The sequence below is a fragment of the Brienomyrus brachyistius genome, chromosome 5, assembly GCF_023856365.1.
Source record: "Brienomyrus brachyistius isolate T26 chromosome 5, BBRACH_0.4, whole genome shotgun sequence".
Classification (NCBI taxonomy): Eukaryota; Metazoa; Chordata; class Actinopteri; order Osteoglossiformes; family Mormyridae; genus Brienomyrus; species Brienomyrus brachyistius.
In genome coordinates, this window is record NC_064537.1 from 36,604,671 (window position 1) to 36,629,513 (window position 24,843).

Below are 24,843 nucleotides of genomic sequence, written 5' to 3' on the forward strand. Positions count from 1 at the left end.
ATTTACGTTAGTTAATATGTAAATTATTATGCTTAAAAATTTCCTTTGATCCCCCAAAGATTCTTGGACCTATTATTCTAAGGCTACTATATAGCTTGTATAGTACGACACAATAACATTTGTTGATTCGTTGCCTACTTTAATGTGTTTTATTTTCGTTAGGCACCTTTTCATTGTTTCACGTATGTGTTTCAAATTCATTTTCTCCATTATGAAGAGAGTCATAATTGTGAAACATCGTAGTTCTGCTTCCTCTCCGTTTCAGTTTATCAGTGTTTTGGTTGCCCTAATAGGGTGAAAGGGGCAAAAAAAATACACATGTACATTCTTTGAGATTGTATTTGATTTGAATTTACGTTTTAAATGAATTAATCTAACGTGTACTGTAGTTAATGTGGTGATGTAGACAACACTTAAAGCTTTCAGCTATTAATAGTCATAAAATGACCCATATAAACGCATTGCGACCTTCTTCAGCTTTCTAGTAAAATTTATAAAGCAGTTCCACTAAACGCAATTTGATGAGGTCAGCCATTGGTATGTGCCAGTAATAAATCAGACAAGGTTATTTCTAGCTACTGAAAAGATCAGGGGCTAAGTGAAGTTTACCTACGGCTTGACATTTTTCTCTTGACGAAAGACTGGCATCGGGACTAAAATACTATAGGTTTAAAATACCCGGGGCTATAGTCCCGAGTTATCGGACCTAACGACGTCCATGAGTCAGAATTGGAAAATACGCTGCTGGAAATGACACATGCTTCATTTTCACTAAACTTATTTGTAGTGGACTTCCAGGCAGCATTTCCTTTAAGCTTGCACTTACAGAAGTGAGATCACTCTGTTGGCTGTTAAAGGGAACGTTTCGCTCTTTTCTTCATTGTGGAAGTACCACAAGTTCCTGGCGTGTGATTGTCTTGTTTGACAATATTGAAACTTTGTTTTTACCTTTTACAGCTGGAGTTAATGATTGATATTATTTTGCTATAATGCCAGTATTTCAGGGGATGATATGTTGATAGTCAGGGTTAACAAAAGGCGAAATACTGTTTGAAACAAAGTACTCAATCACAACTGCGTGAAGTGGGCTTTAAGACCTGTCATATTTCCCAAGCCTCCTATAATAATGCAATATCAAAAAGAGAGGAAAAATGATATCATTATTAAAGACAACAAACATACATTTTTAAACTGAAAAAAAAATATCGATTACATATTTTGGTTTATTGCATTTTGGGGGGCAATGTTGACAATTATTGTCGTTGCGTAGTGGGTCGGACGGTGCATTGCCAGCCCGTCACCGTACGCGGAGTGGGACGATGACATCACCGGCAGCCGAGAGAGGAAAGACTGGGGAAAGAGGGCAGGACGCAGAAATAGAGAAGACGCGGAGGGCTGTGTGAAGCGCTCCTCTATTCGGGGTTAATAGTCATTTATTAACTATTCGGAGGAAAAAGGCCACGGCTTTGGATGCCTCAGCAGATCGAGAAAAAAACAAGACGGTGATTTCAAGTGTTTTGTAAAGGATCAGTCTCTTGCTTCCACCTCCCCCCAGGCTGGATACGCCAGTACCGGAGACTCAGCGCTCTTCATCTTTTTTTACCACCAGAGCCACGGTGAAAAATCTGATTTTGTGCTGTCTTTTGCATGGCTTAACAAGGAAGGCGTTTCGTGGTCCGGGGATACAGCGAGGCTTGGTGCCGGATGGAAACGAGCTGCCTTCAGTCAGCAATGGCTATGGGTCTGTCATCAAAAAAAGCATCTTCTCGAAACGTCGCCGTGGAGCGCAAGAACCTCATCACGGTCTGCAGGTAATGGTTACCGTGGCCTTAGCGCCTGCTAGACGTCTGCTCAATACTAAATAGGTTAATAACGATCAATTGCACAGCAAGCCATAAATAATGTACAGTATTACTGTTGGGTGCTACATTTTTTCAATCTGTTTGTCGTTATACCCCTTAATTTATTGGTTTGACAGACACAGGCCTGCGTATGTCTTGGTTAGCGTTAAAGAAAGAACAGAAAGGGATTTGGTGACGTGATGTGATCTGCTTCCATTTATACAAAATGGTTGTTTTTATTTGACCTAAATCTAAATAATAATTGCTACTGTAGATGCCGAGACTGTAGCCTACATAGCGGGCCATGTTTGCGTATAAGCAGTTTGGAAATAATTTTTCCTCCGCATGCTACATTCATTTTTAGAAAAGGACATTGTATCCCTGGTGAGTTTTGGAAAGGTGCACCAAAGCATCCGGCGCATCAATCCCTTTACTTTTAAAAAAAAGGGGAAGAAAAAGGTCACAGGCCTGATGGTGGGGCTGCCTGCCGTATGGATGCATTTTTGCGTCAATAAGAACGTCGTTGCTATGACGACAACCTTCTGCTTTAGCAAGGACATAGCCTGGTACCCAGCCTGGTACCCCAGGGATCCATTGTCATCAGCTGATTGTGAACTCATAATAAATTATCGCAATACAAATGAAAACTTTATCATTTATATATGAAGTGTATATTTATATTTATATAAAATCCTTGTACATGTGTGTCCTGTTTACTATGCCAAAAACTAATATACGATATATTTGAATAATAAAAGTGGAAGGTCTTCTTTCAAAAAAGATGAGTGCATTATTCTCATTCTTTTGTTGCAAGACTTTTGAATGATAACGTGTCGTATTAATTAATACACCGGGGGATTGTCCGGCGCATATTCTGGGTCGCTGAGGACAGTGGGCTTATTGTGTTGTTGTCATGGGAACTTGATGGCAAGGCTCAAGAAGACATTGTTGGACACAAGACAATTGGTGGTGAAATCACTTGCCTTGATGGCTATGCTCACTAGCCATTGATATAACAAGCGTACACCCTGAGAGCTGTCAAACATGGGCTTGTGTGTGTCCGCAGGCCCTGTCCCTACAGCTGGCACTAAGCTAAACTCCCTCACACAATTAATTAAAGTTTTTAAGTCCTTTTTCGGAAGCTGTTTGTGTAAAGGGGGGCGTTCTGGGATTTTGCTCACACTCCCACACTACAAGCTCAAATACTCAATTCTCTGATTTTTTCCCCCCTGACCATTCTTATATATACACCTTATATTACTGAAGACCATGTCTCACAGTAATCACCTTTAATGATAAATAGACTTAGTCATGTGGATTGATTATGAGTCAGGGAATTGCTTTTATGTGTATTAGTTATACTTTTTTATGCATTTCAAGACTTTCCTAACTAAAGCGTATTAAGGGCATACTTGGGTCTGCTGAATGATCGTGCTGCTTTCTCTGTTATCCGTTTTCAACACCTGCAACAAAATAATATATAGAATATACAGAATTAAATATTGAGCTGAAATTCTGTTCCGGACCATTTCTTTCACCTGTAACAGTGTGTGCAGATTTAATATTTTGTAATTGGAGATTGCAAAGCAGGAATGCCTGTGCTCTGTTTTTGTGAGTGAAGCTGTGTCTGCAATGTTGAATAATTAAGATTAAGCAGATTAGACATTTTTATAATCTTGTTTCTCTTTGCTGGCATCACTATCATAATAACACCATATCCTGTGTGGATGTTGTTATCAGCCTGTTGTTCTGTGCTAGTTTGACCCCCTGCGGTTGTTATGCCCTTGATCATGACGAAGGTTTTGCTGGCTGTAACTGTGACGTTGGTCTGGGCAGGTTTTCTGTGAAGACTCTGCTGGAGAAGTACACAGCTGAGCCCATTGACGATTCCTCCGAGGAATTCATCAATTTTGCAGCCATTCTAGAGCACATCCTCAGCCACCGCTTCAAGGGTAACACGACAGGTATAGAGGGGGTATTACTCCCTGTGTTCTTTCCCACAGCCTTCACTGAAAGGGAGATTAGCTTCTGTGTCTGTATAGGCATCCTTTGCACTGTGCTGGGCCACAGACCTGCTTTTCATGGCTGACTGGATAGAGGGTCAGCAGGCAGAAGCCTGAAAGGCAAGCAGCTCGCCAGCACATCAGTGTGTGCATGGCCAGGCACAGAGGAGGCCAGCCTGCGCCTTCATGTGCAAGAGCAGCCATTGGGTGAATGTGCTTCCAGGAAGAAACACACAACCTGCCACTCATCCTGCCATCCTGGTGTTTCTCCGCATGTGCCCGAGTTTCCTGGGCGACCTATAAGAGGCATTCTCCGGAATGGTTTCTGTAGTTCACTACACATATCTTTGTAAATGCAAATGCCATGAAAACAAAACAACTATCCAGTATTGCCCAATAAGGACTTGCCTCACTGTGATATCATTTTGAGGTCTATTGCAATGTACATCAGTATGTCAAATGAGGGAATATTCAGTGCTGTGTACACTTTTGAATGCATGTCTCATACATTTGTCAATGGATTTGACCAGGTTGGCAAATATTAATAAACATAAACATATGCACTATTGGAAATGAAATATTTAAACACATCAGTGTTTTTAAAATAGAAATATCTGAAGAGAGGTCATATTTAAGAAAGTTTGCAGTTATTAATATGCTGTTGAGAACTGAAGATGTTTTATATGTAATTTTATATGTTATTTTTACTATTTAAATTGCATGTTTATTTTTGTACTTTATGTTCCTGCTGTATGCAAATGAATTTCCCCTGAAATCAAAAACATTCCTAATATTCAAATTGTGCTACTAAAATTAGTGTTTGGAATAAGAAGCGCACAGTTGTGGGCTTCCGGTTGTTCATACAGGTCCTGGGAGCTGGTTCAGTTATGACGGACAGCGCAGTTTCTGGGATTTCATCCGCGTTGCCTGTAGCAAGGTGCAGAACAACTGCATCAGCAGCATAGAGAACATGGAGAACATCAACACCTCACTCGCCAAGGCAAGTCATCATGACCCCCGCCACGGGGATCATCTACATCCTGTCTGTTCTCACCTGCACAGCAGTGGCCAGAACCAGGACATAATGCAGCTGTTTTAAGTCTCGCTGCAGTAACTATGGTGCTGTGTTGACTAAACAAACGCAGTGCCTGGCCAGCATTAGCATATGACTTCCGGAGGTATCTTGGCATCCAGTGTTCAAGACTAATGTAAAATTAGTTAGGAACCAGTTAATTAAGAATTAAGCTTTGGGCCAAATTTAGCTGTGGGAATTGAGCTTTGATCAAGGGTGACCGAAAAGGGAAGGTCACCCAGGACAGTATTAGAGATAAATGACTGTCGATTTGCTAAGCCCAAAAAGCACAAGCCCCTTGGAAAAGGGAGGATAATGATATGTAGAGGAGAGTAGACAGCAAATTGCTCCCCAACAGGAGAGAGCGCACTCTGTATTCCTGGGCTGACCAGCTGCCTTTCCCACACAGGGACGGGCCTGGCTTCGAGTGGCTTTAATGGAGAAGCGTCTCTCTGAGTACATTGCGACAGCCCTGAGGGACACGCGGACGACGAGGTCAGTGCTGCACAACTGAATGTCAGCTGACTGCATGACGGCAAAAAGTGCTCTGTGCTGAAAATTACATGTCGCGTTTTGGAGTAACTCTGTGCAGATGCTGCACCGTTGAAATATCATATAACCAGATATAGATGTGTACTGAAATTGACCAGTCAATTGTTTTTGGAACAACAAATCTGTTAGCATTTTCAGATTACTTTTAACACTTCAAGTCAAAGCAATGCAGTTAATTAGAACAGCACAGATGCTACTAAATATATTTAATAAAATGTGTTGCATTCTTATTAGCAGTGGAACATACACATGCTGTCAAGTTCCATTTTTTGAATACTGTGAGCAGTAATTTTTCTACTTTTATCATATTAAATTCACTCCTCATTAAAAGGAACATTATGTCAGAAGTGTGCATTTCCACTTCTACAAATCCTGGGGCAAAAAAGATCTTATTCTTGAATCTGAACACTGAATCATATGGAGGACATGTTAGACTATGTGAAACACATATCATGGCATCTCAACGTGGTTTTATGCTTGAGTAAAGTACATTTTATATGCATTTCACCCCTAAAATGTCAGGCCCTGTCACAGACAAATTTGTATATATTACAATGAATTTCTTTCTTACAAATAACATGCCCCTGATTGTATCTTGCATGGTTCTGGAATTCCTATAAGAAGTGTAAGCAACTTTTCAGTCGCCTGTAGTGGATGGTAAGCATAGAATAACTGGCAGGCACTCATATATTTGTAAAAGAAACTACATTTACATTAGAGATTTTTACAAAAGCAGAATGGCGGGACAGGACTGACAGCTTTACGACAGGACTGACTATGGCATGACAGGACTGATAGCGTTATGACAGGACTGACTATGGCGTGACAGGACTGACAGCGTTATGACAGGACTGACAGCGTTATGACAGGACTGACAGCGTTATGACAGGACTGACTATGGTGTGACAGGACTGACAGCGTTATGACAGGACTGACTATGGCATGACAGGACTGATAGCATTATGACAGGACTGACTATGGCGTGACAGGACTGATAGCGTTATGACAGGACTGACTATGGCGTGACAGGACTGATAGCGTTATGACAGGACTGACTATGGCGTGACAGGACTGACAGCGTTATGACAGGACTGACTATGGCGTGACAGGACTGACAGCGTTATGACAGGACTGACTATGGCATGGCAGGACTGACAGCGTTATGATAGGACTGACTATGGCATGACAGGACTGACAGCGTTATGACAGGACTGACTATGGCATGGCAGGACTGACAGCGTTATGATAGGACTGACTATGGCGTGACAGGACTGACAGCGTTATGACAGGACTGACTATGGCATGGCAGGACTGACAGCGTTATGACAGGACTGACTATGGCGTGACAGGACTGACAGCGTTATGACAGGACTGACTATGGCGTGACAGGACTGACAGCGTTATGACAGGACTGACTATGGCATGACAGGACTGACAGCGTTATGACAGGACTGACTATGGCGTGACAGGACTGACAGCGTTATGACAGGACTGACTATGGCGTGACAGGACTGACAGCGTTATGACAGGACTGACTATGGCGTGACAGGACTGACAGCGTTATGACAGGACTGACTATGGCATGACAGGACTGACAGCATTATGACAGGACTGACTATGGCGTTACAGGACTGATAGCATTATGACGGGACTGACTATCTGTGCTAGTTTGATCCCCTGCAGTTGTTACGCCCTTGATCACAATGAAGGTTTTGCTGGACTATGCAGGAAAAGTTATGTTTTGTGCACTCTAATTAGAATTTAGTAAGCATTCATATTTTTATTTATTCTTGTGGTTTTAATGTTAACTTAATAGACATTCAAGTTCAGCCAAGGACATAATTCATTAGAATATGACTGACATCTGATATAGGCCAAACCTGTTTGTAATTTAGTAAACTAATTTCACAATATTTCAACATAAAACATTACATTTAACAATTTGTTTAACAAGTGATTTAACAATTTAATGAAATAATTACAATCATTATTACTCAAAGCTCATACATGGGTAACACATGGGTACATGCATCACTCATTGACGGGGAAAAATTGAATGACTACACTCTAAAATAACGATAAAATGTACTTTATAGTAAATACATAAACCGGTAACATAATTGTTTATTATTATTATCAAGTATTATGTACTGTAGAGAACTGTATGTGCTACACTTTTGTACAGCAGGCAACGCAGTTGGAAGCTTATACTAGCATCACCACAAACTTGTGAGTAATGCATTGGGCCATGATGTTACAATAGCTACGACATCACTAGGCAATGTATTGTTTCAGCTCCATTCCTGTATAATCTTATGGCGCCACTGTTGTATATGTGGTCCCTCATTGAATGAAATGTCATTATGCGGCGCATTACTGTATAACTACGTATATATGAATTCAAATATTAAAATTAAAAACTGCAACCTCAAAAGCGGTGCTACATTGGACTAGGTAAAAGAGGGACCCAAATCAAAACTTTTATCTATATGAGCATAAAACGATTTACAGTGTCACGCCTATATATTCAAACAGTGTTTTACTATGGCATGTGTTGAATACATCTTACATGCAATAAAGAAACAATGCCATTCATCTGTAAGGCCCCGGCACTCCGATGCGACAGGGCCTGACCATTGCTCAGCCTGTTAGCATACTTGTACTAAAACTGTGAGCATGTAAGGCATTCAGTAGCCTTTTCAGAGATTTTGGATTTACAACAATTTCATTCATTTTTCGGATATTTTAGTGTGAGAGGGCATGACCTTTTAGCTAATGTTTCCCCTATTCCAGCCCTGGAGCACCAGTCTGCAACACAGTTTGCAGATCTCCCTGCTCAGACATACCTCGTAAACCTGCTGATTAGCTGATTAAGGTGTTTGAGCAGGAAAATCTGCAAGCTGTGCTGCACCCTGGCCCTCCAAGGCTGGACTCGTCCTTCTAAAAAAACATACGAAAACAAGCTGTACGTAATACAATTCAAGGACAAAACTCACCAAATCCACTCAGTCAAACAATGCCACTTCCTTTGAGTCATAACCTTGAAGGCGTATAGCATAGATTTTATGTAGTGTTTTATGTAAACATGACAGGATTGTTTAAAAACATGGGGACACTTGCAAAATACTATTTAACTGTAGAATTTTGCAGAATTTATGTATTTAATCAATGATGTGAATGATAACTTAGATTTGTTTTTAATAGAGATGTTTTCTCAATAAAAGTTTTTTTTATCATAAAAAACTATAAAAGATGTAGCACAAGTTTAGCTGGGAATTTTTCAGAATTTCTCATTGTAACTGCATACCTGAACCATCTAGTTAGTTTTATAAATTTTTTGTATTATACAAGTTTTACTCATTGTAACAATCTGGTAGAGATAATGTACATATAAAATGTCACAAAATACTTTTGCTTAATAAGTGAGAAACTACTCCAAAGATATGCAGGTATGCCAGTTTACGTCATAGTGTGGGAATGTGTGCTCTGTAATGAACTGGTAGCCTGCATCGTGGTTTGTGTTTCCTGGCATCTCAATTATGCTGCATTGTACAGGATATAGAATGTTACAGGAAGGATGGATGGAAAACATGCTTGAAATGGATGATATAAATGTAAACTCCTTTGTTTTATGTGTTTCTAGATTAGAGTGACATTTCAGCACTAAGTGTTACAACTAAGGATTGTAATTTTGAAAACATCTGTCAGTTTTTCAGGGAATAAAGGGTATTAATAAGCTGAAAACATCAATCACTGTCTGTCAATACCATTGATTACCAAGAATGCCAAGCTTTTGTGGTAAATTTCAGCAATGTGAATGAGTCAGGCTCTACCGTAAGCTGATTCAGTGTCTGTGAGCTGCGGAAGCTGAAGGCCTTCTGCCATTCCAGGAGGTTCTATGACGACGGTGCCATCATGCTGAGAGAAGAGGCCACGGTGCTCACCGGCATGCTCATCGGACTTGGGGCCATAGATTTCAGGTGAGACAACTGGGGGGGGGGGGGGTCAGGACTCTGCGTCCGTGATCAAAACTTTGTCCTTTGTAGCAAAGAGGAACCATTTTTAGTTTGATAAGCCTCATAGGAGACCGACACCTTACTGAGAACCATAATGTATGTGTGATGTTTATTGAGGAACAAGCTCTTGTGCCTGCAGACTGCAACATTATTCACATTCTCTTCTATTCATTCATTCAACTTATTCATTTGTTTCTCATTTTACACTATTATGGTGCAAATATCAACTTGCATTTGTGGTTACCTGTTACTGTAAAGCACTGTTTGCACATTGCAGCAACATATTTGTATTTATTCCTGTACACAGACTTAAGTCATTTTTAAAGATGCCAAAGAATGCATTTTTTCCTTATGGTTCTCTGATGTCTGAAGTAAAGTACGTTTAGATGAAAAATGACCAGAAGTGGTTTTACATGCCCATTTATAACCCTGTTATTTGGCCCTAGAAAGACACAGGCCAGTTTCCCTTTTTTGGTAGGCTTATTAGTATGTTGATAAGCTCTGCTCTAATTGGCTGGTTCACAGTGAAGCACTGTGATGGCTCACACACACCCTATATATCTACAGTCATGCACCACATAATGACTTCCTTCAGCGACAGATGTCAGGCAATGTTTATCAAGAACTCCAAATGGCAAGCTGAGTGTTAAGATCGCCGGTGAACGGGTAAGGCGTACGGACAGGCAAAGATCAGGCAGGAAGTCCAAAGTCAGGGAAACTAGGGGTTTATTCTCCAGACTCGGGGCAAGAAACATCAGACGACAGTTCACATCAATGACAGACAAGGAACCAGGGCAAGACGCGGACTGAAATACACAAGACGGAGCAAAATAACTAGACACAGCTGGGTACGATCAGGGAAGCAAACGTGGATAATCAAGGGGGCGTGGCACACACGAGGATCGTACGAGCTGGGTGTGACAGAACCCCCCCCCCCCAAAGGCCTCAGGGGAGGCGACGGACGAGACGAGACTGGGGAACCAGGACCTGAAAAACAAGAAAAAAAAAAACCATTAACGAGACACTGGGAACAGGACTGAAACACAGAACTGGCACAGAGACAGGACGTAGGTCAGGACTTGACAGAGGACGGGAAAGACATACAGACAGATCAGGAAAGGAGATACAGCAGGAACAGGTGGGACAAAAGGGCCAGGAGTGAACAGAGGAGGAACAAAGGGACGAGGAATGGAGACAGGAGGAACAAAGCCGGGAGGAGGAGCAAACAAAGGAGGGAGATAGGCAGGGGAGTAGGGAGAACTAAGGGGAGCCCAAGGGAGCCCCAGTGGGCGACGGGTGGCCGTCGGAGGGGCCGCAGGCAGACGGGAGGCTGGAGCAGGAGGGGACCTCGGAGCGGTAGAGGAGGCAGGGCGAGGGACTGATGGAGGGGTTAAGGAGGGAGGTGGAGGGAGACCCAGGGAAGGGGACGAGGGAGCTGGAGGGGACCCTGGTGAAGGCAAGGAGGGGGGGACGCCGCAACAGGCGGCGACGTCCTCCGACGCACCGGAGCAGGGGGAATCGCAGGCTACCAATGAGGCACCGGAGCAGGGAGCGAGACAGGGTGACGAGGCTGTGGAGGGGGACCCGTAGGTGACAGCCGACCCAGAGGGCCAGGACCCGCAGGCACCTCCTGAGCCCCAGCGCAGGCGAGGGAGGGCGAGCCAGGGGGCAGGGTGGGAGGGACCCCAGCCCTGCGTCTGTGTTCTCTCCCCTTACGGGACACAGACATAAGGACCCTTGGTGGGGGTCGAGCTCGCCGGGGCGAGGGCAAAGGAGTCACCAGGATCGGGTCTGGGGCAGAAGGGACCGGCATGGGGCAAGGAACGGGAGTCACAAGGGGCACAGTCACTGGCAGAGGGGGCGCCTGCGCGGGCGGCCGCTCGGGCGCTGGAGCCGCAGGCGGCGGGACCAGTAGGTCCCGTGCGGGCAAGACGGGCGTGGCCCCTTTAAGTGTCCGGGGTACACATGGGATAGCATCCCACACCGCGCTGGCCCCCTTGTTGGCCAGCCGCTCGGGCCCGAAACAGTACCGCTCGAGGGGCGGTGGCAGCTCCGCGGTGGCTGGGTGCTTTCCCCAGATGGGGGAAGCTGCCTGCGCGGGCAGCTTAGCAGCGGTGGTGACGTTAAGGACGGCCGGGGAGTCCTCCAGTTCCCCGGTTGGGAGAGAAGCGGGGACGAGCGTGCACGCTCCCAGAGCGATCGCAGGGGCGGTTGCCTGCTTCTTCTTCTTCTTCCTTTTGGTCAAGGTTGCCGCGGGAGGCTGCCCCACGTCCGACGGGACGGACGGCTGGGGAACAACCTCCACGATGCACAGTGCGTCCAGCCCCAACCTCCGCGCCGTTAGGTGGAGGTTGGAGTGCACCTTTCCCAGACGATGCCCGCCCTCCTGTGGAGACATCGCCAGCAGGAGATCGCTGCTGTCAGTGGCTAAGTTCAGCGCGACGGGGTCCTCCCGGACGTTGGCTCTCTTTCAGCTGCTGTGCCTTGTTGAGTAGGTCTGTCATTCTGTTAAGATCGCCGGTGAACGGGTAAGGCGCACGGACAAGCAGACAGGCAAAGATCAGGCAGGAAGTCCAAAGTCAGGGAAACTAGGGGTTTATTCTCCAGACTCAGGGCAAGAAACATCAGACGACAGCTCACATCAATGACAGACAAGGAACCAAGGCAAGACGCGGACTGAAATACACAAGACGGAGCAAAATAACTAGACACAGCTGGGTACGATCAGGGAAGCACACGTGGATAATCAGGGGGGCGTGGCACACACTACTGCTTTCTGTTGTGTTGAGTACAGCCACCCCTTGATAATGTCAGTATCACAGACTCCATAATGTCGTTTACTGCTCCCCTGCTTAACTGGGGTACTTTTCCCAAAAGCATAGTTGCTATCAACTAAATGTCTCCAACTATGTTAGCTGCTAACGGGAGCTTTTGGACCCCTGAACAGCACTTATGTTCTAGCCTACTAGTAATAAATAACCTTACATCAGTGACTTCCTCCGCTCTTCCTCCTTGGGCGCTCTTGTGGAAACACATGGCCCTGGAGGGAGGAGTGTGAATGTTACAGGTTGTGCAGGTCCATTGAGCTTGAAAGAGGGCTGGTGCATGTTAGGTTTAGTGGTGCAGTTACGATATAACAGTCTAGGGGTTTGGAATCAGCCCATTTTACCACCTTTACACATGTGAGATTTATGTTTGAAAGAGGGAACAGTGTTTGACATTCAAGGTGTATCAGTTTCTTGTACCAAACCCTTCTTGTTCAGCTATCCGGAGGTAAAGTCAGCTTTTCATTGTCTGGCACCTTTATTTTTTAAAATTTTTTATCCTGTGAAGTATACCACCAACCATTTTTTGTTCATTTCTCTTTCTTTTTGCTGTAGTAAAGGCCAAATATTCCTCTGAGGATTAAGAAACTATCTATCTATCTATCTATCTATCTATCTATCTATCTATCTATCTATCTATCTATCTAATGGAAATTTAATATTTTAAATATATTTTTAATTTAATTATATATTCCACTACATAACTGCTGAAATAATAAAGTCCTATGATTAGTCCTAGTTCTTCGCTTTTCAGTTACTGAGAGATAATTTTGAAAAGTTAGTACAGTATTTTTTTTATATTCCTAACTCATAGGAATGAAGATAGTAAAGAACATACAACAAAACCCCATTAGGTCACACAACTTGTTTGGTCTTCACTTATTGTCACTCAGTTAATGCAGCATTATGTGCTTTAAATGTCTGTGGCCTTTGATAAATCCAGCACCTGCCACCTTGGGACAGAAATCACTCATTCCTTTTTATCCAGTGTTCTAAGATTGACAAACATTTCTGGAAAAACTGGCAGATTTAACTGAGACCAAACCCAAAAATTAACACAAAGTGCCAAGTCGAAGATTTAGAGAATAAATATTTCTTGTGTTTTTTCAAAATCGTTTAATTGTGATTTAGTTTTTGAACAGCTATATAGCAAGAAACATCCAGCAAGGTAATATATTATATAATTTGTTCAGTAAATAGACAAAACAGTTTTAAACAACCATTTTGTAATTAAAATTAACTTTAAAAGATTACGTTTCGTGACTTCGTTCAGTGCACTAACTATGTATTGGTATCTCCCTGGCTGGGTATCTAACTGGGATGACTGCGAAAAAACACACTGAACAGTTTTAAGAAAAAAAAAAAGATTAAGATATGACCAAAATAGCACATCTAATATGTCTACATAAGAACATTAGAAATTTACAAACGTGAGGAGGCCATTCGGCCCATCAAGCTCGGTTGAGAAGAACTTAACTAATAGCTCAGATTTGTTAAAATCTTATCTAACTCTGATTTAAAGAAACAGAAGGTTTTAGCTTGCGCTACACTAGCAGGAAGACTATTCCATACTCTAACTACACGCTGTGTAAAGAAGTGTTTCCTCAAATTCAGTTTAAAATGCTAATTTCCACTTATGGCCAGGAGTTCTAGTTTTTAAACTAATATTGAAATAGCCATTTGGCTGAACAGCACCCAGACCGGTTAGAATCTTATATACCTGGATCATGTCCCCCCTTAGTCTCCTTTGCTCGAGGCAACAGATTCAGCTCAGCTAACCTCTCCTCATAAGACATTCCTCTAAGACCAGGAATCATTCTTGTAGCCCTGTGTTGCACCTTTTCCAAGGCAGCAATGTCTTTCTTAAGGTATGGTGACCAAACCTGCACACAGTATTCTTGGTGGGGTTTTACCAAGGAATTGTATAATCGTAGCATCACCTCCTTTGACTTAAACTCCACACACCTAGAGATGCAACCCAACATTCCTATTGGCCTTTTTTATTGCTTCCCCACACTGGTGAGAGTGGGACATGGAAGCATCAACATACACAATGAGATCTTTCTCATAATCAGCTGCCTATATGTCAGTGGAACCCATAAAATATCTGTACTTTATATTTCTGCCCCCTGCATGGATTACCATACATTTATCTATGTTAAATTTCATCTGCCAGGTATCAGCCCAGTCGCTAATTAAATCAAGATCCCATTGTAGCCTCTCCACTGCTAGAGACAGTATCTGTTAAACTACCCACCTTGGTGTCGTCTGCAAATTTAGCCAGTTTACGGTATGTATTGGTGTCAATACCATTCCATCCATCCATCCATTTTCCAAACCGCTTATCCTTCTGGGTCGCGGGGAGTCCGGAGCCTATCCCGGAAGCAATGGGCACGAGGCAGGGAACAACCCAGGATGGGGGGCCAGCCAGTGTCAACATCATTAATGTAAATTAGGAACAATAGTGGTCCTAAAATTGAACCCTGCGGTACCCCACTATGAATGCAGATCCACTGTGACATTGTGCCTCTAATAAATACTGACTGCTTCCTGTCTGTTAAGCTGTTAAGTTTTCGATCCAAGTTCGACTTCAACCAGAAGCTGTCCCACTACAAGGACATTTAGTTAGTAGCAAATTATTCCAATTTTTCCTTACACTGGATTAGCTATGGGTTGGTTAAATATCTCAAATTTGTTTCTTTTCTATAGAAAAAGTCTGATGACAGCTTTAATGACATTTGTATTTTGTTCACCTGGAAAGAAAAAGGCTGCTCAAATAAAGAACATTTTCATAAGATGATTATATTGTGCAACTGTATAATCCTGATGCTAGGAAAAGGAGAGATGTTCTCCCATTAGTACTTCTAGCTAAAGACCCCAATATGGTGATTTCTTTCTTCTTTTTTTCCTTTTCTTCTAACCTTTGCAGCTTCTGTCTGAAGGGACAGGCCCTGGACGGCAAGTCGGCAGCAGTAATTGACTACACACCATATCTTAAGTTCACTCAGAGGTGAGTATTTCAGTGATTTGCTTCAATGTGCTTAATTGTTATTAAGCAATTTTCAGTGGAACTCAGTTGACACACAATGATGCAGTTTGTTTTGCCACCAGGGGAACCTGTCAGATGACAATATGCTTTGAAGTTTATCTTCCAGGTTTATAGGTGTTCAGTGTGTCCATAAGCGTGTTAAAGCCCGCTGGACTCCCTTGTTTGTGTCCGTGCACCTCTGTAGCTACGACTACCTGAGCGATGATGACGACCGGCAGAGCGTGGACAGCAGCACCAGCGACGACAGCTATCCGGAGCATCCCTACATCCCGCTGGTCACCGACGAGGAGAGCTGGAGCACTAAGTGCCGCAAGATGGAGCAGAGGTTTAAGATCGTCTACGCCCAGAAGGTGTGCTGCTAGTTCATTACATTATGGTCTTATCTATCCATTCCCTCCACCTATCACTGCTTACGGAGTGTCGTAACTATCTACGACAAATAAAATACACTCACAGTCACACAGTACTGTTTCAACAGATTATTTTTGATATACAGACGCTCCTCTACTTACCAACGTTCAACTTACGAACGTTCAACTTACGAACTTTCAGACATACAAATGAAGAGGACTGTAAGTCCAAATTGTGTTCATTGTGCTCCCGTTTCCTGTCCGCAACATCTTTTTTTTTTCTGCGCACCAATTCCGCCTAGTACGACTTCTGGCCGCTACTCCCGTCACGCAGCAGCGTAGCGTGCATACTCCCAGCATCATAGTTCTTTGCACTTGCGTATACCCTTAAATGATGTTGAATAATGACTTACAAACATTTCAAGTTACGAACGACCGTTCGGAACGTATCTCATTCGTAAGCAGAGGAGCGTCTGTATATTATATTTAGCATCTAATCTTATCATGGCTTATGTGAATCTGGTCATTACAACACATCAGGAAGGGGGAGTTTATCTTTGATGTTTATTTCATTTTTTTGGTAATGTTTAACAATCTCTTTGTCCTTATAAATGCTCTATGTGCCCCGATAATGTGTGAATTTGCCACTGTCAATATGAAGCTTATGAAACTATTTGAAACAAATTTTGTGTTAATTTCTAATTAAACAGAACAGTTTTCTTTTTCTATCAGTAATATGATAATGACTTGTCTGTTAAAAAGAGAAAATCCCCACATAGGCCAGTTCTATTCTTACATGCATATTTATTTGGTAGTCACTTTTGTCCAAAGTGACATACAAGTGAAGCAGATAATATAAAATAAGCATTCCGCTGTCATGAGCTGATTTATGTACAAGTGCTGCTAGGCTACACTTCTAACGATTGACTAGAAACAACTGCAAGACAGTTATGAGGAAAAACTATACAAACGCTTATATTGTATCCAGTCCTTTCTCTAATATTCCCCTGACTATGCTTTGCGATAGAGTGGAATAAAACAGGCACCATGGCCAGTGACAAATCCCAAAAATGTCATGATGTAAAGAAGAAATCAGTACTCTTTTGTTATGGCAGACTCTTTGCTCTCAAGCTTGTTATTCAGCAATTAAAAATGTAGTTGTTATGCTGGTTAATGTAACGTCTGATGAGTGTTACGTTGGGTTCTTAGCAAAAAACTGATTATAGCATATTATAATTTCTTTGTATTCATACTGTGTTTCACTGGTCAACTGTGCCAGGAGCCACATCCTATTTTTTAATTATTTTATTCTGCCCATTTTAGATTTCTACCTCCAAAACCACAGGCACCATGAGACAATTAATACCATCTGGTCCAGCACTGGCAGCTGAAATATGCCAGTCAATTAAAGTGATAATCATTCGGCAAACTATATGACATGGTAATTAAAATTTCTCAGTTGACATTTGATTACTCTTCGCAGGTGGAGAGTGGAAAAAGTGTCACACATTCCAGATTCTGAGATTGCCCCTTATTGCTTATTTGTTATGAAGATGCTGCTTGGTAAATCCATGTATGCCCTCTCAGGTGACCGCATATGATTCTGGAATGGGAACCGAATAAAAATAATGTCCCTGACCTTATTTTCCATGAACCATCCTACTTCTGAGTAGATCTCTGAGATATTGCAGCGTGTGTATGGGAATTTGGGCCCACACAGTTGATGGACCCAACACAAACTGTGCTCCATGTTATAAGGAGATGCTGAAAAGCAAAACAACTTAAAGAGCTTTGTGTAGGTTGTGTTATATGAGCCATAATTGTATCAGTGCTGCTACTTTAGCAGCTGACTGGGAAGTGTGCTTTCTGCACTGAAACGACTTTTTGGGGACTCCTACATGACAGTTTTTTTTGGGAGGGTCAGGGACTTTATTCCATCCCCTTGATTTCTGCGGCTGAAGAATGAGGGATTGCCAGAGTGTGCCTTACAAATTTGACCCTTTTGGTAGATTGGGGCAAAGGTTGCCAAACGTTGCCTAGATAAAATGCCAGGCTTGGCTTCTATTTCATGATTACCAGGGAAATCACACACTTTCTAAAGCTTTTATGATATACTGGGGCACATGGTTTTTTTTATGGATAGTGACATTACCTAATGTTGGAGGCCACAAAACTCAAAGTGCTGTTGGTCACAGAGCAAAACTGTTGGATAAGTGTGTCTAAGCTCGGAAAGGTCCAGGCTAATTATAAGCAAAACTGTATAGTTAATAAAAACGGTGATAAAGATTCCTACAAAGGCTCAGTCTCTGACCTCTAGCAAGAAACATATCAGTGTTGGACCCAAACAAGCAGTCAGAAATTAAATAATACTGTGCAGAACTGTAGATCTTTGTTGAATTAGATCATATTCATGAGGTGCCCTACATTAAAATTTTAAAGGCATTAAGCCATGACTCTGAATCTGAAACTCTGAATCTGGCAGGTTGGCTGCATTTTATAAATTGATGTATAATAGTAATGGGGGAAATCTTTAAGAAGCGGCACTGACTGCTCAGCACATCAACCAAGACCAAGGAATCTTTTCATGCCTGCTATCTTTTCATGCCTAGTAGCAGGAAGGTCACATTTTTCTCAGTGAAAGGTGTAGCATTATGACAAGACAGGAAAAGTGTATTCCTCACATGAAGGCCAAAGCCAACGGAGGAAATCTCCGGAAGACTGTGATTCATTGCGAAATGAGAGACAGGAAGCCCTGAAATTAGTGGAGAAGCAGCTTGATGACAAACTTAATGATTTAAAGGATATTCATTACTGAGATGGGGCCTCAAGGGGCCTGAAGTGTGACTGGTTATATTGTGTTTACTGCTGCTGTTATGGAATACACCAGTGATAAAATCTGTGGTTACTGGTGCCTTTTGTTGAAAGGGTGTGAGTTTGTTTTGATATCTTTTACTTTCACTTCTTCAGCTCTTCTTCTTATAATAATAATAATAATAATAATAATCAGGGGTGCACAACTGTTATGCAAGTACGCGTTTGCTGTTTAAAGCGATACCCGCAGCAATTTCTTGTCATGGCAGCGCAAATGTGTATTTATATGCGCATTTGCGCTTTTATGATAAGAAATTACCATGCATTTTAACCTTTATGTGACTGATTTGTACTCGTTTCACAGTATAAAGGCTAAAATGCGCAGTAAATACACAAAAGCTCAAATATGCATTTGCGCTGCTACGACAAAAAAATATGCCACACGTATCGCTTTATACTGCGAATGTGTGCCAGTTATGTGCACCCCTGATAATTATTATTTTGTAATATTTTGATTTATAGATCTACATTATATAGATTCTGATTTCTCCATATTAAATTTTGAAGGAATAGTAACAGACTTTCTTGACCTCACATTTCTGTTGTATTGCTCTGCTGTCTACGTGCTCTGTCTCTTGCTTGCCGGTGCTGTGATGTTAGACCAACTTATGTTCCTCGGCAGGGATATCTGGAGGAGCTGGTCCGCCTTCGGGAGTCTCAGCTGAAGAACCTGGAGACGGAAAACAAACGGCTGGCCCTGAGGTTGGAGGAGCTTCAGCAACAGAGTCAGCAGGAGAAGAAGGAGCTGGAGGACATTGTACTCGAGCTACAGGAACAGCTGTGAGTGGGGAACTGTGGGGCACTTAGACCTAGGAGCAGCCAAGGCGGCCATTGAGTGGGAAAACCTCAGGATAATGGTCTCTAGAATACATTGACCCCCAAGACATGCACAACATGTGGTCTGCAGCTGCACATATAACTGACTGTATGGTTCTGTGGTTTCCTTCAGAGCAAGCCTGATACCATGTGACTCCAGTCACCTGAATAAGGACCTCACTATCCCCCTGGTCAACCAGTGGCCATCGAGCCAGGCTTTTAACAACCAGGAGGATGTGAAACTCTTCCGCAGGTGAGTTTTCCAGTTCAGCCGGGATACACGCTGTAGCTGAGCATTTCGTGATGAGTGAACACCGTGGGCCATCTGATTAGAATGAAAAGATTCCAGAATACCAGTAGATCTCCCTAACTGAACCTGTACTGATTTAATACTTATATCAGTGTCTGCATAAATTTATATGTGGGTGTTGTTCTGTATGTACAGGGGTTGGACAATGAAACTAAAACAGTAGGTCAATAGTGGATGAGGATTCATGCATATATAACTAATTTCTAAACAAACAGTACTCTAGTGTACACGTGCATATCAGATTACTTTGTCATTTGCTACCTAGACGTTTAAATATACAAACCATCTACATTATGCTTCTGTATGTACAAAGTTATTGCTGCGCACAATGAGAGCACTATGTTTTGAACCTATTTTATTAAAAATGCTAAATTAAAGGCACTGATAAGTTTAAAAGTAACTGCAAGAAACGCGAGATTCCACGGCCACAGACAGCAAACACGTGAAAGGCCGATTGCCGAGACAAAGATTCACGGCGTACCCAAAGACTTGTAATATTAAAGGTATAGTATCCACTTGTACTAACTAATATTTATATATCATATGACATTATGTAAACCTAATCAAGTTCAGAGTATTGTTGTTGTCTTGCACATCATCTGCAAGTGTCTGCGATCTTTTGGAAAGTTCTTAAAATACTCCCATTTAATTGTTCACAACCAACTTGCGAATAACCGAAACCGCGATTGTCTAATTTGAAAATCTGAAGTGCCGAATAATGCTTCATTGTCATACAGCACTTAGAATGCTTTACATATTATAAACAACACTAGTACTATCGATACCTTATAGTTATACTAACACATTATTTAGTACAACAGAATGTTAACTGTCTTCAATGGGAATCTAATTGAATCCATGTGTGCCAGCTAATGTAATTGAACAAACAAGATTTCGTCACACAGTAACGGCTTAAATAAGTAATTCAGTACACATTAACGCATACACCCATGTCCTCTGCATTCAAAATGTCAAGTACCAAATGTTGGCTTACAGTCTAATATATCCCATACATATCATTGGCATGCACCCAATTTACCAGACGTTATTCGCTTCACGTGGGGCAGCCTCATTGGCGTACATTGATATGACAGTAATGTGTATCTACATGGAAAGCTAATTAAACTGCTTATAAAGCATATAGTTACGTACTTTGCACATACAACATTGCCATCTATCAGATACGCATCTACATGTAACTAATGACTTGTATCTAAATACAACTACCATCTCACTACTGATGAAATAGTTTACGTAATTGATATTGAATGGTCACGTGACCACATTAACCAAGCGAAATAATGTCCTTGCAGAAAGACTAAAGGTGGAACTAAAATTAGGCGTTTGGTTTCTCTCGGTTCGTTTAAGTGTTGCTTACTGTGAGACTCGCTACTTTACTTTTTCCTCTCTTTAATATGCTTCAAATATTGTAACTCGATACCTGTTCTAAGTGTATTCATGGAAAGTATAATATTAAAGCGTGTTTATTATTAGTTTGCTTGAAAGTTATACAGTAAGGTAAACGTTACTTCTGCCGTTTGCCGGTTATCATTTACTTAGCATTACGCAAGCGGTATTTAGGTAACGTTAGTTATGGACTACTTACAGTTGTAGCACTCCTATTGCTGTAAACAGCGACTCAGCTGTTATATCGGTAATATGTTTTAATTATACTATGGTAGTACTTTTGATTGTTATGATACTTGTTATTATATCAATATCCTTCAAAAATGCTGACGTAAACTTTATTTTTGATCCCACAGACCGCACACACACGTACAACACATCCCACATCCTGCAGTCAGCTGTCACCCACACACAAAAATTAATCTGTCGTCAGAGATGATGAAAGTTCAATAACTATAAGACCTCCTCTTCCAGTTCTCTAACGGGAATCTATGGTTCATGTTGGCTGCTTCAGCCGATTGTTCATGTGAAGTGTAGAAGTGCTAAGCTACACTGCTTACTAGCACATAATATTAAGTGTTTGGAAAAGTCCTTTGTGGTTCTCATTCATGTGTGTGAGTCATGCATTACTTATATGTGTGTGTGCACATGTATGAGTGTTTGTGTGTGGATGTCTGCATTCATGTTTGCGTGCGTGTGTGTCTGGGTGTGTGTGCAGACACTCTGTGATGGACTGGCATCCCATCTAGAAAATCCTCCACCTTGTACTATGTGCCTCCTAAGACACTCTAAAATTTACTGTAACCCAGAGCTAGATAAAAGGCGTGAAGAGTGGATGGATGAAAAAAATAAGACAAGAACATACAAACTAATTAAAGAATTTTAACTATACAGTAGCAGTCCGTATAGTTTTTGCACACCATAGGTTTTTACATTTTTCCATTTTTTTACATTTTTATTCTTGTTAATCATTGTGTAGTTGAGTAAACAATTGTAAACGAAAATATAAGTCTAATAAAAACAAGTTTCCTTTATAACATGGGAAGAGTATGTAACAGTGCATGTCTGACATCCTATTAATTGGTTGTGTGGTGATGGCATAGTCAATTTCCAGGATGTAATTTAACCTTAAATGCGATAGTTATCTGTTTCATCCCATGAAACTGAGCAGTATTTAATGTCCCTTGTGGAAAGAATGCCTCTAATTTTCTTTGCTGTTATAACTGCTAGAGGAGATTACTTTAATGAATCAAAGATTTGACATTTTATTGTTAATAAACATACTGTAAATGTATTTGTTAGCAAGGAATATTGAGTGTTTTGTAAATGTTAAGCATTAATCCTGTGTAAAAACTTTTGACTGGTATAAAATATATGTTTTGCACCTAAATTGCTTTGTGAAGTCATCTGTGCATCGGCATGTCACTCACCGTGTCTTTGTGTCTGTCTGCCTGGAGGAGGAGCTTCCCCAGTGTAGAACAGCTCTCCGCTGAGGTTAGCCTGGATCTGGATTCTCAAAAAATCGAGGGGAAGCAGAATGGCGAACCTTGGTGTCCAGCAGGTACGCTCGCACACATGCTGTACACATCATTGACAAACTGAAACCATGGGTTGCTTTTTTGGGAAAATAAACAGAACTGGTATAATGAGCTTGTGAATATACTTATCAAGCTATGTAAGGTTATATTAGGCCCTGTAACCACAACAGGAAGGTGCAGATTCTTCTAAAAGTCAAACTGAAACATTTGAAGAGAAACTTCTTGCTGAATGTGCAATGTGTCTTCCCAGGTAAAGACTACACCCCTTCCATGCTGGGTCTGTGTGGATCCCTGGCCTCTCTGCCAAGCTGCAAATCATTGGCCAGCCTGAAATCCAGCGAGTGTCTGGTCAACATCAGCACAGAAGCCAGCCCTGCCCTTTCTCCCAGCTAGGGCGTAGCTGGCCACCCCCAGCACCCTCCCGCCTCCCCATGCAATGGGGCCACACATTCAGTTCTGCTTCACACAGGGCCCACACCCAACTGCAGCAGGGGACTCTGTGCCTTCTGCGGCTTCGGCGCCCCCCCCGCCCTCCCGCCTGCCCTCTCTGCCGCCTCCTCCAGCTCCTTCCGTCCTCTTCAGCTTGATGCGTGCCCGAAGGATCTCAAACAGCGCTGAGAAGCGAACTGTGGTGGAATGACCGAACACTTCTGAAAAATCTGTCTTTGAGGACATTGTGTTAGAGATAATGAAAAATATTGAAGGAAATATACTTGAATAATACTTTCCCAATCAGCTCTTCTCCCAGTCCCTCTCCCTCCTTCAGACCTTGTCGGAACTTGAAACTATATCGTATGTTTGACTGTTGCTATGTATAAAATATTACATCATTCCAAACTGAAATTGTGTTCCTCTACTTTCTCTTTGCCCAACTTTTAATCTATACTTAGACCTAAATATTTGTCTTTTCAGTCTTGACTGACCTTTTATGTTTGTCCAACATAAAACATAACTGAACTGCCATGATTTCCCAGTATAAAAACACACGTAAATTAAGGTTATTTGTGATCAGATGGCTTTCTGCTTTACAGGAAGTGCATCTTCTTATGTTTTGTGTGACTTGGAGTGTATGAATGACTAATATTGAGAATGACTTTGAATTTTAACCTTGAGCTTTACTGATTTTGATCAAAATTGCAATTTCAGCAAGTGGAAGAAGCAATGAACCAAGTATTCATCTGTTTGTTTGTTTATGGAGGGTACTTTGTATAACCTATTTTTATTTTTTAACATTTGTGTGCAGTTTTTGTATCCCTTTCTGTTTTTTGAATTTAATGGTTTCCCTGGGATCTATGCTGTTTGTCAGCTTACTCTGCAATAAACTGCTTCCCTTTTGTTCTCACCTCAATGTGGTCTTGCACTTTTAATCGTGCGTGTGATTTCTTTGCTTATATCACAAAGATTGTGACAACTTAGTGTAATTTCAGGAGGAGTCACAAGACCGCCTTTATATAAGGAACACATTGTACCTCAAAACAAACAGGCAGCTTCAACAACTAAAATAAAATGCTAACAAGTGCTGTTTTCTGGAAAAAAAAACATTTAATTTTTGTATTTTTTACGGCATTGTAGAATTCTGACTGAAATACTTACCAAATGATTTTGATTTTCTGAAGTGGGAAGTTTGTATCCCACTTCTTTTTGAATAAGACACAAATAGAAAGACATAAATCCACAAAGGAGGGTTGTGTGCTCTTGTCCAATATGACAAGAACATGATTTACATGATAATTAATAGTGCATTGATAATATATATTTACAAATTGTTTTGGAGTTACATCCTTTTTCCGAGGATTTAACATTTAATAGGATAAGCAATGATACACTATATTGCCAAAAGTATTGGGACACCCCTCCAAATAAATGAATTCAGGTGTTGCAATCACTTCCATAGCCACAGGTGTTTAAAATCCAGCACCTAGGCATGCAGACTGCATCTACAAACATTTGTGAAAGAATGGGTAGCTCTCAGGAGCTCAGTGAATTCAAGCCAGGTACCGTGATAGGATGCCACCTGTGCAATAAGTCCATTTGTGAAATGTCCTTGCTATTAAATATTCTACCATCAACTGTTAGTGGTATTATAAGAAAGTGGAAGCAATTGGGAACAACAGCAACACAGCCATTAAGTGGTAGGTCATGTAAAATCACAGAGCGGGGACAACGCATGCTGAGGCACACGGTGTGCAGAGT

The 24,843-nt window shown here is 41.7% G+C and overlaps 1 protein-coding gene across 3 annotated transcripts; it reads left to right on the plus strand.

The window, feature by feature from the left end:
- The first annotated feature begins 1,019 nt into the window (after positions 1 to 1,019).
- LOC125742714 (RUN domain-containing protein 3A-like) lies at positions 1,020 to 23,992 on the plus strand. 3 transcript variants are annotated; one of them, XM_049014963.1, is made up of 12 exons: positions 1,021 to 1,502; positions 1,661 to 1,811; positions 3,678 to 3,805; positions 4,711 to 4,844; positions 5,326 to 5,411; positions 9,359 to 9,448; positions 15,239 to 15,319; positions 15,543 to 15,708; positions 19,202 to 19,359; positions 19,529 to 19,648; positions 22,570 to 22,673; positions 22,901 to 23,992. In XM_049014963.1, exons 2-12 carry the CDS (start codon positions 1,705 to 1,707, stop codon positions 23,041 to 23,043), a joined length of 1,317 nt encoding a protein of 438 aa, XP_048870920.1. In that variant the 5' UTR covers positions 1,021 to 1,502; positions 1,661 to 1,704; the 3' UTR covers positions 23,044 to 23,992. The 3 variants fall into 3 exon arrangements, 2 of the variants coding, with proteins under 2 accessions (XP_048870921.1, XP_048870920.1); XM_049014964.1 differs by having other exon boundaries at positions 1,020 to 1,811; positions 22,573 to 22,673; XR_007398187.1 differs by having other exon boundaries at positions 1,024 to 1,811; positions 19,529 to 20,208; positions 22,901 to 22,929.
- The last annotated feature ends 851 nt before the right edge of the window (positions 23,993 to 24,843 follow it).